Below are 18,838 nucleotides of genomic sequence, written 5' to 3' on the forward strand. Positions count from 1 at the left end.
ATCAAAATAACATTTTTTAAATATATTTAAGATATCTTTGGTTAATAAAAAATAAATAGCTGAAAATATATTACAAACAACATGTTTTATGATTGAAATAGATTAGTTTTAGTTATATTATTTATTAAACATATTATTGGTAATTAGTCGATTTGATTGTTGCAATTAAAAAAATAAAGATATGAAGGCAGGTGCCTCATTTGAGAAATAAAACCAAATTATGACTTGTTTTACTCATTATTGATTTATTTGTGATATTAAGCAGTTCTAAGACTGACCAAATGCAAAAAATATGTAGAGAAACTGAAAATTTATCTTTACAGACTGAATTTTTTTTTCTATAAACTTGATATATCGAAAAGTTGCCCAAACATTTTTAGATAGATCTATGCCTATAACAGTAGCAACATTATAAATTTTTCAGGAAAGTGGGTCCGATTAACACTTAGTCTTATAAGTTCCTATTAGTCTTACATAAGACTAAGTGTTAATCGAACCCACTTTCCTGAAAAATTTATAATGATGCTACTGTCATAAATTTAAAAATGTCCCAACCAAGCCTGATACTCAATCATCCGTGTCTCGTTCCTCGTTCGAAATTTACAACAATAGTACGTCCAGATTTTTTATAAATAAGAGGGCAGTTGTACAGTTCTCAGGTTTCATGTCTCCCTATAATATAAATATCTACATGGTGAAGGTACAAAATGTTTTCAATGGAAAGGATTGTGTGTGAAAGGAGTGAATATTTTTTTAATGTATATGTTCCCAGGATAAAACCTTCATTATGCTACTGCAGTGACGCTATATTTAGTCAAACTAGGATATTTGAACATAATTTAGGTGAACGTTGCCTAACCCCTCGAAAAATTTCTTGTTGCAGCTTTAGTTAAAGGAAGTAGGGGGTGGTGCTCTCATTTAGGCATCCATGTACATACAAACTTTTTTAGGACTAAAACACTAGTTTAATCTACAAACAAAAAGATCGTCATAGTATAAATTAAAATCACATACTTTATAATAAAAATTATTTATTAAAGGAACATACATTTATAAAATAGTTGTTTATTTCGAACATTTAATAAGTATTTTTGGTAAAGTCCAAAACACTAATAATCCTATTATGGCAAGAGAACCACTGCTAAAAGCTAAAACATCTCTGTAATAATGAGTGCATTGTGTAAAATCTGAACATTTCCTAAACAAAAATAAAAAAACAATTAAAAAATAATTAGGATAATAAGCTAAAGCTACCCCTAAAAAAATGTATTTTGTAATACATATTTATAACTTTTCAATACATTTTTAAAATAATTTTTATGACTTTTTGAGTTGAATATTTTTTAGTTTTAAATTATTATTTTAAATAATATTAGTCACAAGCTATCATATTACTATTTACTATTCACTATTTATTATATCTATATCCGATTGCCATATGAAACAAAAAAACTAAATATTATTGCTTCAAATCGTATTGTACTCCGAAAAAAACCATTTCATGATCACCCGCCTTTCATTTTGATACTAGTCCATTTAGTCGATATTTTAAACTATTATCACTATGAATGTGTTAAAGCTTTCGTGGATTGTCTTGTTGCTTGAAGTGCTTAAGGATTTATCCCATGTTTCTAGTCAAGTTCTGTCATTTCCGACTCATTGCAGATCCATCTTCAGAGTAATGGTTGCTAGTCGGTGGCTGCAACTATACTGGCAGCTTATCTTGATAACTGTCTGCTTTTATAAAATTGATAACATCTGGTTTTTGACTAACGTTGTTTACAACATTTTTGACATTTCGGTGTTCCTTTTCTACACTGGCAATTATTTGTTATGTTGATTGTAGCATCTTCGTATATTAAATTATTTTCGGTGTTGTTGGTTGATTTTCTTTTTGTCTGATGTATGATAAGTAACCAAGTTTTGCTGATTTTCCATCCATTTTCTCTGTTGAAATTTTCCGGACATTTTTTGATTTCTATTGCTTTCTTGTACATCCGTTTGCCAAAATGAGTTTCTTTGTTTAGTATATTTACTTTATCGAATTGTATGTCATGTTCTCTGTTTTGGCATGTTCAGCTACTGTAGATTTTTCTGTTCTTTGGTACTCCACGTCTTTTTCACGTTCTTATTTCTTATTCTTGTTGCAATAGCTCTTCCTATTTGTCCAATGTCATTATTTTATAATATATAATCACTATTATACAAACGATAGATATATAGATAGTCCTCTTTTTACTACCATGTATTTTGCCTTCTCCGTATTTACCACTATTTGTTATTGGGGAAAAACTGGAGATACTTTTGTTATAGAATAGATAGATAAAAAAAATACAGTCCATATTATTAACTAAAATAGAGTGTTTTGGTCAAATTTAAAATACCGTAAGCTACCTACCAACCACTAAACCCAATATTTTTACTTGCTTTCATTAATTTCTTCAAATTCATTTGAACTTCTGCTCGAGTATTTCCAGTGATTATGATGACATCTGCGTATGCAAGTTGTAGTTCTCTACCAAGTGACCAGGCTTCTCCGTTTGACATTTCTCGGACCACTTTTTCTAATGCCATGTTAAAAAGTACAGGTGACATAGCATTCCCTTGTCTTAGTCCACTTTTAATTTCAAAAGCCATAGACAGTTCATTCCCAAGTTTTACTCTACTATACGTTTTACTGTTGCATAATTTTACCATTTTGATAATTTTCATAGGGTTGCCAAATGTCTCAAGTGGCTTTCATAGCCTCTCCCTATCTACGCTATTATAAGCCTGTTTATAATCCACAAACACCATATAGAGGTCCTGTGTATTCATAGTGCTTTTTCATTAATTGTCTCACTACAAATATATGGTCTGTGGTTAACCGTCCTCTTCTAAATCCACTTTGGTATTCTCCTACAGCTTCTTCAGCGTATCTCTCTAATTTTTTTAATTTGATTAATGATAGGACCTAGTATCCTGTATTTAAAAGCATTACCCCCCCTGTAGTTTTTTACTTTTCCTCTGTCTCCTTTTTTGAGTATTGGGCAGATAAGTGTTTCATTCCAACTCTCTGAAAGCCTTTCTTCTTCCCATATTTGTAGAATTACCGAATGTAGTTCCCTTTCTACATCTTGACCTCTTATCTTCTACAATTCCGAGTTAATCCTGTCTTCACCTTGATACCTTATTATTTTTCATGGTGTGTATTGCCGTTTTTGTTTCATCCCGATTAGGGACAATTACTTCTTGGTCTATAATAAGCTTGGTCATTACTGTCATTACCTGGTATTTTATTTAGTAATTCTCTAAAATACTCTTTGAACTCATTTAATATCATTTCTGAGTCAGATATCATGGCATCATTTTTATCTACTAGGGATAAAGCCAGATTTAATTAATTTGCATCACTTAAAGAATTTTCTTGGATTGTATTTATATCTTTCAATCTCTTCAATCCTTAATTTTTTTGGCATTCTTTTCTCTTTTCTTATCATCTTTGTCATTTCTTTCATTTTGATTTCAAATTCTCTTATATTTTCAGGTGTGGGTATCTGTATTGGTTTAATCCTAGCATTGTTGCGTTCCTGGATTTCTTTCCTATAACGATCGTTGAACTATTATTTCTTTTTGGCCTTTGCGTGAATTTGCACTACGCTCTGCACGGTTTCTATTATTGAATTTTAAACCATTTTCAATTTGTCCTCCAATTCTTCAATACTAATACTCTTTTTTTATTTTTATTTTTTGTTTACTGTTTCTTGGTATTTATTCTACTTTAAGTTTCTCAACGTCAAATTTTCGAGCTGCTTATAACTTTCCTTCATTAGTCCATTTTGCTGCCATTTTACTTTTGAAAACTCCAATCACAAGATAATGTCTACGTCTGCGCCCCTATAGCTTTTGACATTTGTAATATTTTATTTGTTTCTATTAGTTATTAGTACATGGTCTATTTGACTGATGTATTTGTCACCTGGCGATATCCATGTATGTTTAAATATATTCTTTCTGGGGAACCGTGTGATACTTTCATTCCCTTACTTTTAGCGAAATTTATTAGTTTTATCCCATTATCATTACTTCGTTCACGTAGGCTTTGCTTCCCTACAACATCTTTATATTTTCCTCCTGTCCTATTTGGGTGTTTAGGTCTCCCATTATTATTTTAATGCAGTCGTTCGGTAGAGTGTCGTGCGTACTTTCTAGCGAATCTTAAAAGATATTCTTTATTTCTTCATCTGCCGTTTCTATAGGAGCGTACGTGCAAATTATTACCAGATCATGCTGTTTCATATTTATTAGTATGTAGTATATTCCCTCATTTACCACTATGAACTGTTTGAGCTGTGGCACTTCCTTCCCCTGGCCACCTAGTTTTTTGTAACACTGCAATCTGTATGTTATATTTTTCGATCACTTCTGATAGCGTTTGGATAAAGTTCTCCCATTCTAAGTTCCAATCCTAAATCCATATTGTCCAGTCCGATTCTAATGTTCATTGTCCATAACTCTGTCCCGAGGCTTTTGTTTTGGTTTCTTAACAAGATATTTTTTTCAGTGGCGGGTTGTAAGCCCACCGCTAAACCCCCACAATGGAGGATCTACCTGGGCCAACCACCTAAGATTAGCCTAGAGCTAATCGGGTTCGCCACATCCGTAATATTACTAAGTAATTAGTATTACGGGTGTAATTAGTATTACTTAGTAATAATTATTAATTAATTAAAAATTAAAAACTATAGGGGAGGGTTATCCTCTTTATTTCTCACTATTCTATTGTAATTAATAAAGAATGTCTCGAAATACGTTTTAACTATAAGTTGGGTTGAACATTTTCATTTACTTTATTAAGAAAAATTAAATTTTAACTTAAGTCTACCACAATATATTTGTTAACAATTTATATAGTTAAACAATTTACAAAACTGAAATAACTTACAAAAACTCAATCCCAACAATTGCAATACCATTTATAAATTTGTCAGAAAATGTAACAGAACTATATATGAAAGCACCGCAATCTGTGTCTTTACCAACTAGGTTTGCTGTGACACAAAGACTCAAAACTGAAGTTATAGCATTTCCAGAACCTAAAAAAATGTGTATTAATAATATTTTAGACGAATTAATATTTTATATTCTATAGTTAAGACCTAAATACACTGCTTCTCACGTAAAGTTGGTAACACATAGTTATTTATATCTATATTTATCAAATACAAAGCAAAGTCAATTGAATTTTTCACAAATTGTTTTTTTATCTTTTGAATTGCACATTTGAATAATTTACAAAAAAAAAAATTATACACCCTTGGACATCAAATCACATTAAAAACCAAAAAACAAAAAATCAATTCTTTTACTTGTTTCAAATTGTTCCTAATCAAAAATGGAATTTATATAAATATATTCTATTTATTTTCAAATTATAATTAATTATGGTAAAAGTTTACTTCCCTTAAGTAAATTGTAGATAATTGTACTTTTTTCGATCATATTTACATTTTATGATAGCGGTTTCAATCAATACTTATCCTTACTACCAGGTCCTAATTATACTGAATTTTTAATACTATTTACTAAAAAAAAAATACATTATCTTCTATTTTCTTATTTATATCCTGATTACAAGTTTTATTATTTATAAGTGTAATACATGAATACATTTTTATTATAGCAATTAAATATAGTATGAAATTGATATTTAATTATTTAGTATTGTAATTTTTAGAGAGAAATTATAAAAAATTATAAAGTAGTTATTACTTTTATGACAAAAGTATATAGAAGTTGAAGGTCTTGATGCTATACTTAAAAAAAAATTGTTTGTTATTTATAAATAAATTTAGTGGTCTACAAGGAATTTTCATTCAAAACCAAAATATACATTTCTAAACCCATTTTTGCAACGATTTCAAATTTGCAATAATTTAAGTTATATGCGAAAGTCTAGTTATTAGACTTTCGCATATAACTTAAATAATGATAAAATCCTTCTAATTAATATAACAAATATTTATGTTTGATTATTAGGTTACGCATGAATAATCAATAAATATATTTTAATTAAAAATAAGTTGCAAAAGTTCTACTCTCTATACCCATTTTTAATTTTTGAACCATCACTGAATAAAAGGGAAATGGTCCCATAAAAAAAAATAGTATGTCGCATAAAAAAAGTATATAATAAATAGTATTTCTCATAAGAAAATTGCATTGATCCATACATTTTTCAAAAAGTTAGAGAAATATTAAGTTAAAAATGTAGAATATAAAATCGAGAATTTTAACACAAAAATAGCATTGGTAGTTATTTTCACTGCGAAGACAAAATAAAGTCCTAAATTTTTTTTTTTAATAAAGTATATTATATAAGCTTTAATTTAAGATATATATAAAAGTATCAGTATTTCCAGAAAAATTTCAAAAGTTAATTTTTTGTGAAAAAGTTGTCATTTTGAATCCCCCCCTATGGGTCGGTAAAGGGTTAAATTTATGATAATAATATACCAAATGATAGGTAAAGACATTAAGCATCTATAAAAAAAAAATATTTATATTGATATGTTCATTTTTAAAAATGTTATGGCAGCTTTTAGTAAAAAAAATTTCGAAAATTAGCGATTTTTAAATTTGTAATTTTTTTGGAGGTTTCCCCCATTTACGGAGAACGAGGGAAATTTTTGAGGATAATGTCTTTGACTAGATACGATTTGTAATCTTTTGACGTAGCGTTGAAAGAAATCAGTTCGGCGAGAACTGAGAAAAAATGGTAACAGACAAAAAAAACACATCATAGTAAAATTAATATCTTCTCAGCTTTTCATCGAAGCTAAAAAAAATTCAACAAAATAATAATTATATCAATAGTTTATAAGCGACCCATTTTTTTTTCGAAATTATAAAACATATGATGAAAAGAAAATATTATATTATTTACTTCTAAAAATATTGCATAATACAAAGTTAATGTATATATGACTTATAAAATATATATTACCAAAACACACAGAAGCCAAGCACAAATAGTAAAATGTGAACTCATTATTAGGATTGAAAAAAACAAGAAACGAACCACAAACTGATAGTAAACAGCCCATTGTAAAAACAATCTGCAATAATGAAAATTATACATAATATTAGTTTTATCCACATAGTGACTAAGATTCATTAGCTATCTCAGTCTATTCAACAAAAAAACACATAGAAAAAGTAATCATTATAAAAAATAAGGTCTTAAAATCATCGTGTCCTCAGAATTAAGATGACCCTTTTAATGAGAGCTTGCTGCATATTCAAATAATTTTTGATTTATTGTGATAAGCTTTTTGACTGTAACATCAAGTAAATGTATTTTCGAGAGTTATTTCAGAATACTAACCACGGATTTGTTCGTCAATGTAAAAATCAAATGATGCAATTAATATTAATGATATTAACTAAAATTAGCACTAAAAAAAAATACTAATAGGTTTGCTTTAAATGATTGATAAAAAATTTCGAGAAAAAAATGCCTTATGTTCTTCATATGTTTTAATATTTCATACTCCGGACATGCCTTATATTTTTATTTTTTTATTGGGTCTAATAATAGGATAAAAGACTGTACCTATCAATTTTTCATAAACATAATGAAGAGTTTAATTAATGTATAGAATGTAAAATTTTATAACAGTGTCAATTATCATTGATCAAATACAATTTCCTTCACTTTCAATAAATATATAGCTATATGCTTTTCGTTATCATAAAAAAGTTTATAGCGAATATCCTAAAGAAATTTCTGAAAATCATAAAGAGAGTACAATGACTAAGAAAATGTTTGATTTGATTTCGATTAGAGGATACTATTATTTTGGTAAAACTGAACATATATTACACATATCTAAGAAAAGCGTAAGAAATTTTCAATTTAATAAGACAAATAAAAATAAAAATATGTCTTGTACATCGGTTATTATGCGAGATTCTGATGTCTACTTGAACATAAGTATATATTCGGCTTTCCCAAAATAATTATGTCTTTTGAATAATAATTTTCTTAGTCATTATACTTTTCTTATGATTTTCCAAGAATTTCTTTAATAATATTAAAGAATATTAATGTACATTATACTTGCTATTAATTTGTTGTGATAAAAAAGCATATTAGTTTGAAGTAGAGAAAATGGTTCAAGACCTACTTAATGCTTTGAATTTACACTGAAAGCATTTAACATTCGATATATCTAATATATCTAATAAAGCCTTTACTGTGTTTTTGATAACTTGCTCTATATGATATTTTATTCCTATAATTACATCAATGTGATGTTCTTTTAATTTTTTATTATTACTTACTTTATCATTTTTAGTGAATGCTTTAATATGATCAATACTAATTGTTGCTACCATGGAAGATATGTATGATACTAATGGTATACTAGCTATACTTCCGGATTCATTGATTGCTGATTCATTAATAAAAAGAGGTAAGTATACTAATGCCATATTAATAAGTAATTTACATGATGTGAAAACAATAGCAACTTGATACAATTGAGGACTTTTACAAAATTTAATAATTTTTGAATAATTTAATTTTGATTTATCTCTATACAGAATAGTTTTATCCAAATGATATGTAGTAGGAATTTTTAGTAGTACATAGAAAAACAATGAAGTAATTACTCCAGTAACTGTGGCAATCAATGCTAAAATCTAAAAAAAAAAATTAAATAAGCTTTAGATTTACTTATTAGTAAAAACATAATAAACTAAATACGCGAAAAGAACAAAAATCATCCTCTCTATGCCAAATCCGCGAATCTAGACATTTTGAGATTATTTTTTTGTTAAATAAATAATTTCAATATTGTCACATATTTTAAACAATTTTGGAGTAAATATATTTTTCTTAAGATAATGAAGTATTATCAGTTAATCATAGAGATAGATTTTTGCTTTCCTTACTCTTGATTAATTTAAAAAAATCGAGGTGCGTGATATTACCAAGAGATATATTTACATATAAATGTTCATACACATGATATTCAATTATCATGAGCGCAAAAAAAAAAAGAATTTTTTAAACTATTTAGCAACACTAAAACTTCATCTATCAATAACTTTTAAATATAATTGAATAGTAAAAGTTTTAATATATATTTTTTTAATTACATTGTCATTAAAATAACATCAATTAATTAAGTGTTATATAAATATGAAATGTATAAAACTTTATATTTTGCTAATCAAAAATATTTTTCTCTGTATCGTCGTTTATTTTTTTTATTTGAATTATCACAAAAAAGGTCTTCAAGTCTATAATTCATATTTATGGATTGCTGACTAGCATTTTCTCTAGTGCCGCCAAAGGCACAAGCACCTAGAAACCCTTCTCGATGCAGCCCTAATACATGTCTATAAAATTTGGTTAAATATTTTAAAAACATTAGGGCTCCACATAAAATCACTTTAAAAAATTTAATAGTTTAATTTAAAAATTAAATTCTGTAATATTAACTGTAACATATGAAATATTTTTTTACATACTTGAAATCTAAATGAATCTTTTGGTTCAATTAAGCTACCCCAATTGTTACTGGTACTCTTCACACCTTTGAATATAACCCAAGCAGTTAAAAACATTAAAATATTTGTGGATACTGTACATAAATATCTATAAAATCAAAAATAGTAATAATATAAATATTTTTATTACGAATAATTTCAAATAAATGAAAACTTTAATTTTGCGAATTACACATTTAATTAAAATTTTTCACATTAATCACTTTATTAAAGTGAAAATTATAACACATTTCTAGAAATTTTGTAATATCTATCTGATCTGATTTTATTTAGGAAAAATTAAATAGGGTAACGTAGGCCATATTTGCATTCATAACTCATGTAACACAATCAATTAAAAATTTTTTTAATAATACAGAAATAAATTTAAGAATAAGACATTTTCAACTAAAAAACTCAGTACAATTGTGATCCGAACACCGAAGATAAATTAAAACTAGTATAGATTATAATCTCAAAGTGATTAGCATTACTATCATAAAACACTTCAATAAGAATGTGCTTTAAAGAAAATACGTTGAAAATTGTTTTCTGGAAATAAGATATTTTTAACATTCCACTAACAAATCCTTTGGCTAACAGAATTAAATAGTGATATACAGGACAAGAGCAAGAGGCACTCCAGAAACTAAAAGAAGCCATTGTCTCTGCGCTCCGACACTGTCAATTGAAGGACAACCGTTTTATGTTTAAACAGATACAAGTGAAATAGGAGTGGGTTCTGTACTATATTAGCAAGAAGAAACTGGTCAGAGAAAAATTATCTTATATGCCAGTCGTAAACTGTCTTCCGCTCAGACACGGTACTCAGTCTTATAAACGTGAAAGTCTAACCTTATTATGGACCGTGAATCGTTGCCGCACCTAGACGGGAAGTTCACGTTGCTCATGGGCAGTAGAGCGCTTAAATGATTACACAAAAATTACATAATTTTTAAAAATATTTTTAATAAATGAAAAGTTATATTTTTTTTTAACCGAACTTAACAACTCTTAGGACTTTAAAACTAATATTTAATTAAAACTAAGCAATCTTAAAAACGTATATTTTCATACAAAATAAAAAATATTAATTTTTAAAAACTTTGCCCCTTCCTATGTACTTTTAATGTTAAGTAAATTATAAATCCATTATTAAATTTTAAATCAGAGTTTATCAATGATTAGCGTCCGGTATATTTCGAACTATAATACTGATATTTTTCAGTACGTTTTATACTCGTAATGTGAAAACGAGCTGTCCAAACACATATTTAGAAAGGGCATAGTGTAGCATGTACAACCAATTAATGGTTAATTAAAAGAAATTGAGAAACAAAAAACGTGAACGAATTCATATGTATTAGAAACATGATCGAATTTACAGTTTTATTAAATTTTAGTGGTTCTAAAATTGTTTTTCTTTGTTTCTAGTTGTTATAAATAAAAATTTACTTTTACGTTAATTATTCACAATATTTTTTGCATTGAAATCTGACTACCTTAAATAAATATCTGTATTCTGTATCCATTATGTTATCAACATAACATTTTATAATTTTAATATGATATTCTGATATTAATGAAGTTTTTAACTATATTAAATAAACTAATACATTATAGCTGTACAGTGTAAACACTATAGTATACGTATAAGATTTTATAAAACTCAATATCTTGAAAGCACAGGATCATTAGGGTAATTTATAGGGTCCAGTGAAATTAGCCTCCTAATTCTGTTTCAGCCCTTGTCAAACAAAAATAATTTAAGGAGGGAAGAAATTAAGTTTGATCCCTAAACATTTTGTTCAAATTGCACCTATGCTCAAGTATATTAAAATATACCCTACACTTAATTTTAAACTATGGTTATAATATAAACGTATTTAATACTGATAAAAAATTATAAAAACATTTGTTTTTTAGAAGCCTTTTATTTATAACAATATATTACCTGATAGAAGTCAATTTTCCTCGTTCTTGAGACAACCTAGTTATTTCTGGTATCAAGGATAAATGAGAAATCTGAATTAATGCCCATGATATTTGAAAAAAAAAAATTATACAAATATAAATCAGAGCTTTCCATAGTAAAGATAAATTCCAATTGTAATATAATATTGGAAAACTAATCATTTCCATCATGCATCCTGAAATTATTAAGAAAACCTCAAATTTCGAAGAAAATAACATACGAATATACTATTGCTATAACAATAATCTATTATAATAGCACTATTATATTTAAATAATTTTTTGCTAAAACATAGTATTTAATAATAACTATTTTGGTATATATTGTATAATAATTAAGTACCCAATATAATCAATTTTTTTTTGTTTTTATATTTGTCAACAAATAATCCAATTACTGGTGTTGATATGGCATCAATGATCTGACCTATAATGAATATAAATGGTGATTTAATAATTGTAAGTTTACTCCAATTAATTAAATATATGTATATAATATAATAAAACTTATTATCCTTAATTATTTAAGAAACATGACGTAGACCATCATATAGATAGTATAGATATTATCTGACAGTAATTACATCACTAACATTAAAAACTCTTCAATAGAAATTTGTTAAAAATTGTTTGAAGTATATTTAAGTTAAAAAACTCATAGAAAAATAGCGTCGAATGTTTCTTTTATTTAACATAAAGTAGTGCTCTTAAATGTTTTTCAAAAATTTTAAATAAAATCATTTTTTTAACACATTAAATTTATTAAGTTAAAAAAAAATTTACAAACAAGTGTGATAATTTTCAAATCTTTTCTTAATACTGTACTAAGGTTTTAAATTTGATTTTCATAAACAGCAGATCAAAAGAAAGCTTATTGTTTCTAGAATACTTTAAAATTTATTTGGACCAGTACTTTTAAAAAAAAAAAGTTATCAGTTTAAAATACAGAAAAAAATTAAGAAAATGCCTTTTTTGCAATATCATAATTTTGAGATATTTATTTCAATATTTAAAGTTGAGAGGTTATATCAGCGATTATGGATTTAATTAGATTAATATTAGGTTCTTTCAACGCATAGACTAAAGAAATTGGTTTAGTATTTTTACTGTCAGCCATATAAAATAAACATAAAGAATTCATGGTATAACCAATACTATAACATCGTATGCATTAAATATGCTAGCTAAAAATTTAAAAATTGTTAAATTCGACAACCAGTCAGCTCTTAAAAGTAAATTCTTACATATACATAATATTTACAATATCGATATAATCTTAAATTATCAGAGATCAGTTTAGACTTAAAAAAGAAATAGCCAAACTTCGCTTCGACTCACTAAGATTTTTTTTAAGAAATGCTCTATAATACAATTTGTATAAGAAAATTTGCATTTTTTTTTAACTTCGATGAGAAGCTTTTTATTTTGTGTGTGTCTGTTACCAATTTTTCTCAGTTCTCACCGAAACGATTTCATTCAACCATGCATCAAAAGATCACAAATCGAAGATATTACCCTCAAATATTGAAAAAATTCCTCTCGTTTTCCGTAAATGGGGGAAATCTCCAAAAAAATTACAAATTTAACAATCGCTAATTTTCGACATTTTTTCAATTTTTTTTCTTAAAATAGCCATACATTTTTTAAAAATGATAAAATAATAATTTATTTTTAATAATTATAAATCGATATATTTTTTTTTATAGAGAAATAAAGTATTTACATATCATTTTGTTCATTTTTATTTATAAATTTGACCCTTTACCTCTGCTCACAGAGGATTCAAAATGACAACTTTTTCACAAAAAATTAACTTTTGAAAATGTTCCGGAAAGTCTGTCACTTATATATTTATATATCTTTTATTAAAGGTAATGTAATATACTTTATCATGGAAAAAAAAAATTTCAGACTTTATTTTATCTTCACGGTGAAAATGGCTACCAAATGCAATTTTTGTGTGAAAATTCTCGATTTTATATTTTACATTTTTAACTTTATAATATTATAACTAGCTGGAGTTTTTTTTTATATATAATATTGTATTGTTCATTTTATATATTTTTTTTCATGCCATGTCACTGTCAAATTTAAAACAATATTTAAGACAATTTTTTAAATAAATTACTAAAAACTCGAAATATTTTGTATAGTAAAAATTAGATTACATTTAAAGATTTAAAAAATTGATGAATTAAGAAAGATTTTATTTTTGCCGACCAAAAGTAGTTGGGACTAAGGCAAGGAAAAATAAGAAGAATGGAGTTTTTTTATTCAGTTTCTATATACTTAGAAATTATTACATGATAATGGGTTTTTGAGAATTTAATTTTGTTTAATAAATTATAGGTTGTAACCAAAACATACTATCAAAAAAATACTTTATCAATATGAACAAATAATTTAGAATACTAGCCGAAAAATAAAAAAAATCCAGCCATAGTTGAAGACATTCCAACAACCTTTTGAAAGAATACTAAAGTATATGAAAACCAAATAGTTGCTGTTATATCGTTGAACACATGGCCAAGTCCATAGCATACTTTCTGATTGGTTGATAAAGACTCGTCTTCCTCAATAAATGGATTTTCATCATTTATTAATCGATCATACTCGTTATCCATGTTATGTAAAATTCACAAACTCTAACTAATGCCTAAAAAAATATTCAAAACACTAGAATAAAACATTGTTATAACGATATTTAAGTGACTTCTATAAAAGAAACTAGATATGTAACACGAACATAAAAACTAGTCATTGAGTTATGAATTAAATGAATCATGGCCATCATTAATAGTCAACAAACACATACCGGGACAGGTTTTATAAAGAAGCCATAAAGAGTTGTGCAACATGAGCAAGAGCTCATATAAATTACTAGTGGGGATCATGATAATAGTTTGTTCAATAATATATAATGCATTTGTAAAAATAATTATGAACAACAATAAATAATGATAAAGCTTCTTCATGGAATAGCGAAGGGTTCTTACATTTAATACTGTCACTTTTAATCATATTTTAAACTAATTTTTAATTTTATTCTTCATATTTAAATTATTTTACATTTTATAATGAGCTCTATTAAACAATAAATAGTTATAAACAAAGGCCAACGAAAGGGTAATGCAACTCACACTTGTCTAGAAATCCGCACTTTAAAGGGTAATAGTAAATTTAAGACGTTGTATCTCTGAAGTAATTAATATCGTTACTAGCGTTGGAAATAATCAAATAAAAATAAATAATCGAATGAATTTCGGTTTAAAATTTACATTGCTTTAACTGGTTTTATAAATAATCGAATGGTTATATATTCATGTTTATTATAAAATAATAATAATAATCTATACTATTATATATAGATACCGAAATACCAATTATTGACTATGATTATAGATAACAACAATAATACACAAACAGCTTACTTGACCAACTCGGATGTCGTACACAAACGTGCTCTCGACAATATAATATAATAATAACCCTTAATCAATATATTCAAGTTGTCACTTTTAGAATATACTATTCAAAAAATTTAAATGATACCTATGCTTATCATTCGTATGGGAGTGGATATATTAAGATATTTTATAATTTTTGTATAACAATTAATCAATATTTGAAGCCGGTCCCACACGGTTCGTTTACATGGCGAATATTCGTCAATCGCTGTGCTTTACAAGTCGTGTAGGAAGTGTATAATCGTGGAATTGCGAAGTGGAGGATTTTATAAGTCGATTGAATGCAGAAGTGTTAGCTATTGATCTCGGTATTAAATCAAATTTTTCTGGTAAACGAAAGAGGAAAGTAAAAAAATTAGACATTGAATTAATTGAAGTCAAACATTTTAAATAAAAACATTAAATTTTAAATATTAAATAATCATTTGATTGCTATTTTCTACGACTGACTAGTTTTAGATTATCTAGCAACAAGATAAAATGTTAGTAATTTTCATTCGAATATGAACTACTAGTTAAATTATTCGATAGTTTTCATTCGAATAAAAACTACCGTATATGATAGTAACCTTCCTATGTTGACACGACTTATGTCACAATAATGCAGTCGACACTGGTTTAAATGGTAGAGACCCGCGGGTCGTTTGTTGTTAATGAACAACAACAAATTATATAAAAACCGAAAAGAAGAAAGTAATGAATAGTCCTTCTTCGCATAGAATCGTTGTGCTTTTGCTTCTCGCGGTGTCCGGATAATTAGTCATCAAAAGTTAGCAGCGTTCATGGCGACGGTGCACTGGTACGGTATCATCTCAAAGAGTCTGATCGTAAGATACGTTCAGTTAGGTTGGGTATTAAGGTATATTTGTGGTGGTCGTCATGGGCGTGCGACACTTGTTTGCCACATATGACACAATGTGTTGGTCAGTCAACTACCATATACACGAGTTGGATGAAGCCAACAAAGATAGCGTAGGTCGTAGAGCTTCGTTATCATGACAACGCGGGACTGTGTTAATGTTTTTAAATACATATTTTATGTGTATAAACGCGTCATATTGTATTGGATTAAAAATTGATAAAAATACAAACTTATTGTAACCGAGCTGTCATAACTCGATATAAAAATATTAACAGCCATTTAACTATGTACTAATAAAATTCTTATCGAACATTCTTGGAGAATTTTAATATATGTTATGATGAAATTATGTTTTTAGCGATAAAACCGTATGGCTATTTAGATTACCAAGAAATCTCCAGTTTATTCGGAATTGTTTCTATTATTTTAATATATGAAAAAAAATCATAAAAATTGGACTGAAGATTTAAAATATATTCAATTCAGGGAGTTCCGGGCCTGGATCAGACAAAACTTAATCAACGGCCAATGGACCAGACGGGCTGATATTATTTCTGTATATTTTTGGACTGAGCTAAGCCCTAAAATTAAAGGATCAAACTNAGATACGTTCAGTTAGGTTGGGTATTAACGTATATTTGTGGTGGTCGTCATGGGCGTGCGACACTTGTTTGCCACATATGACACAATGTGTTGGTCAGTCAACTACCATATACACGAGTTGGATGAAGCCAACAAAGATAGCGTAGGTCGTAGAGCTTCGTTATCATGACAACGCGGGACTGTGTTAATGTTTTTAAATACATATTTTATGTGTATAAACGCGTCATATTGTATTGGATTAAAAATTGATAAAAATACAAACTTATTGTAACCGAGCTGTCATAACTCGATATAAAAATATTAACAGCCATTTAACTATGTACTAATCATCAGCAACAAACCGATACAAGTTGACACTGGGTTTTAAGTTCATCAAAGCGTTATAATTTTTATCCAACATAAATCAACTAATTGAAAATGATTTGAATAATAAATGAACAAAATATTTTCAAATAAAAATGTAGAAAAATAATTTGAAGCATTTAAATTTTTATAATTATTATTTATTATACAGTATATATATTTCGTGTAAAACAATATTAACTATTAAAGTATATTTAAATTCTTGTAATCAACAAATTATATTCAAGAATATATTAAAGTAATAATATACAGATAAAAAAAACAATAGTAGAGTCGTAGCACAGTATGGACGAAGCATAGTTGGGACAAATATAGACGATATATAATATCTGACAGTGACTTTAATCACTGACATAATAAACGCTTCTGTGCAAATCTGTAGATAGTGTTTAATCCTAAAAAATTGGTGCATAATTACAAAAGCAACATCAACTTCTATTTCTTAAATTATATCCTGATTAGTAATTCTTAGATTTAAAAATATTATTTATGAATAAATTTTTTTTGTAGCATATAAAAATAGTATGAAAATAATATTGTAATTTTTACGGAGAAATAATAAAAAATGATAAAGACGTTGTTACTTTGTTATTTTGTTACTTTTATGAAAAACATGTATAATAAATATAGTTTAAAAAAATTAAAAGCGTGTTTTTTTAAACTATATTTATTTTTCACTTTTTATTTTTTTATGATATCGGAGTCACAGTTACGGAGTGTGTATTGTCAATTATGACTATCAATAGATAAATTTCTGTATTGCCAGTAGTGTATTTATAAACATACAACAGTGTGTCTTTCTACCATTGATAATAAAGACTATATACCTGCAAATATAGTAAAAAAAAAAAACCCAACACAGGGGGGTCGTGGTACAGTGGTGCCGTGGTATAGTTGGATCAAGTATAATGATATCTGGCAGTGATTAAAATCACTATCAAAAATAAACGCTTCGATGCAAATCCTTAGATTGTGTTTAATTTAAAAATATTGGTGGATTATTCCAAAAGCTACATGATNAAAAATTGGTGTTTTATTCCAAAAGCTACTTGATCTGCTGGTTCCTTATTAATATCTCGATTAAGATAAAGTATGTCGAATGAAAAAGGGTTTATTAAAAAATATTATTTCTCATAAAAAAATTGTGTTGATCCATACACTTTTCAATAAGTTATAGCATTATAAAGTAAAAATGTAAATTATATAATCGAGAATTTTCACACAAAAATTGAATTCAGTAGCCATTTTCACCATGAAGATAAGATAAAGTCCGAAATTTTTTTTTTTCATGATAAAGCATATTACATTAGCTTTAATTTAAGATATATATAAAAGTGTCAGACCTTCCGGAACACTTTCAAAAGTTACGTTGAAAAAGTTCTACTTTCTATATGCATTTTTATGTTTTGAATCCCCCCTGTATTTAGGGAAATGGTCCGATTTAAAAAAACAGTATGTCGAATGAAAGATCTATATAAATACTACTTCTCATAAAAAAATTGTAATGATTCATACATTTTTCAAAAAGTTATAGCATAATAAAGTTAAAAATGGAAAATATAAAATCGAAAATTTTCACACAAAAATAGCATTCGGTAGCCATTTTCACCGTGAAGATAAGATAAAGTCCGAAATTTTTTTTTTTCATGATAAAGTATATTACATAAGCTTTAATTTAAGATATATATAAAAGTGTCAGACTTTCCGGAACATTTTCAAAATTTAAGTTGAAAAAATTAATTTTTTGTAAAAAAGTTGTCATTTTAATCCTCCCTTGTGGGCAGGTTAAGGGTTAAATTTATGAAAAAAATATACCAAATGAAAGGTAATGATATCATAANTGTCATTTTAAATCCTCCCTTGTGGGCAGGTTAAGGGTTAAATTTATGAAAAAAATATACCAAATGAAAGGTAATGATATCATAAATCTATCTAAAAAAGAATTATATTGATATGTTCATTTTTGAAAAAGTTATGGCACTTTTAAGTAAAAAAAATTGAAAAAATTTCGAAAATTAGCGATTTTTAAATT

The 18,838-nt window shown here is 26.9% G+C and overlaps 1 protein-coding gene across 4 annotated transcripts; it reads right to left on the minus strand.

Moving 5' to 3' along the window:
* Positions 1–538: 538 nt before the first annotated feature.
* On the minus strand, positions 539–14,745 carry LOC126904657 (major facilitator superfamily domain-containing protein 12-like). 4 transcript variants are annotated; one of them, XM_050683855.1, is made up of 9 exons: positions 13,928–14,340; positions 11,855–11,938; positions 11,492–11,687; positions 9,520–9,646; positions 8,326–8,685; positions 6,986–7,097; positions 4,925–5,075; positions 1,049–1,198; positions 539–970 (listed from the first exon to the last, which is right to left on the minus strand). In XM_050683855.1, exons 1-8 carry the CDS (start codon positions 14,133–14,135, stop codon positions 1,066–1,068), a joined length of 1,371 nt encoding a protein of 456 aa, XP_050539812.1. In that variant the 5' UTR covers positions 14,136–14,340; the 3' UTR covers positions 539–970; positions 1,049–1,065. The 4 variants fall into 4 exon arrangements, with proteins under 4 accessions (XP_050539812.1, XP_050539814.1, XP_050539813.1 ...); XM_050683857.1 differs by lacking the exon at positions 539–970 and adding an exon at positions 14,652–14,745 and having other exon boundaries at positions 1,015–1,198; positions 13,928–14,167; XM_050683856.1 differs by lacking the exon at positions 539–970 and having other exon boundaries at positions 1,015–1,198; positions 13,928–14,167; positions 14,258–14,354.
* Between the last annotated feature and the right edge of the window lie 4,093 nt (positions 14,746–18,838).

Source organism: Daktulosphaira vitifoliae, unplaced genomic scaffold, assembly GCF_025091365.1.
Source record: "Daktulosphaira vitifoliae isolate Bord-2020 unplaced genomic scaffold, ASM2509136v1 Scaffold_4, whole genome shotgun sequence".
Classification (NCBI taxonomy): domain Eukaryota; kingdom Metazoa; phylum Arthropoda; class Insecta; order Hemiptera; family Phylloxeridae; genus Daktulosphaira; species Daktulosphaira vitifoliae.

What these genes read in the sequence shown, in the direction of transcription:
- LOC126904657 (XM_050683855.1), bottom strand. Translation starts at nt 14,135, where the DNA reads ATGGATAACGAGTATGATCGATTAATAAATGATGAAAATCCATTTATT. An exon ending in CTTGGCTTCTGTGTGTTTTG is followed by an intron (nt 5,076 to 6,985) that starts GTAATATATATT and finishes ACATTTTTTTAG; the next exon opens with GTTCTGGAAATGCTATAACT. An exon ending in ATTGTTGGGATTGAGTTTTT is followed by an intron (nt 1,199 to 4,924) that starts GTAAGTTATTTC and finishes ATTTTTGTTTAG; the next exon opens with GAAATGTTCAGATTTTACAC.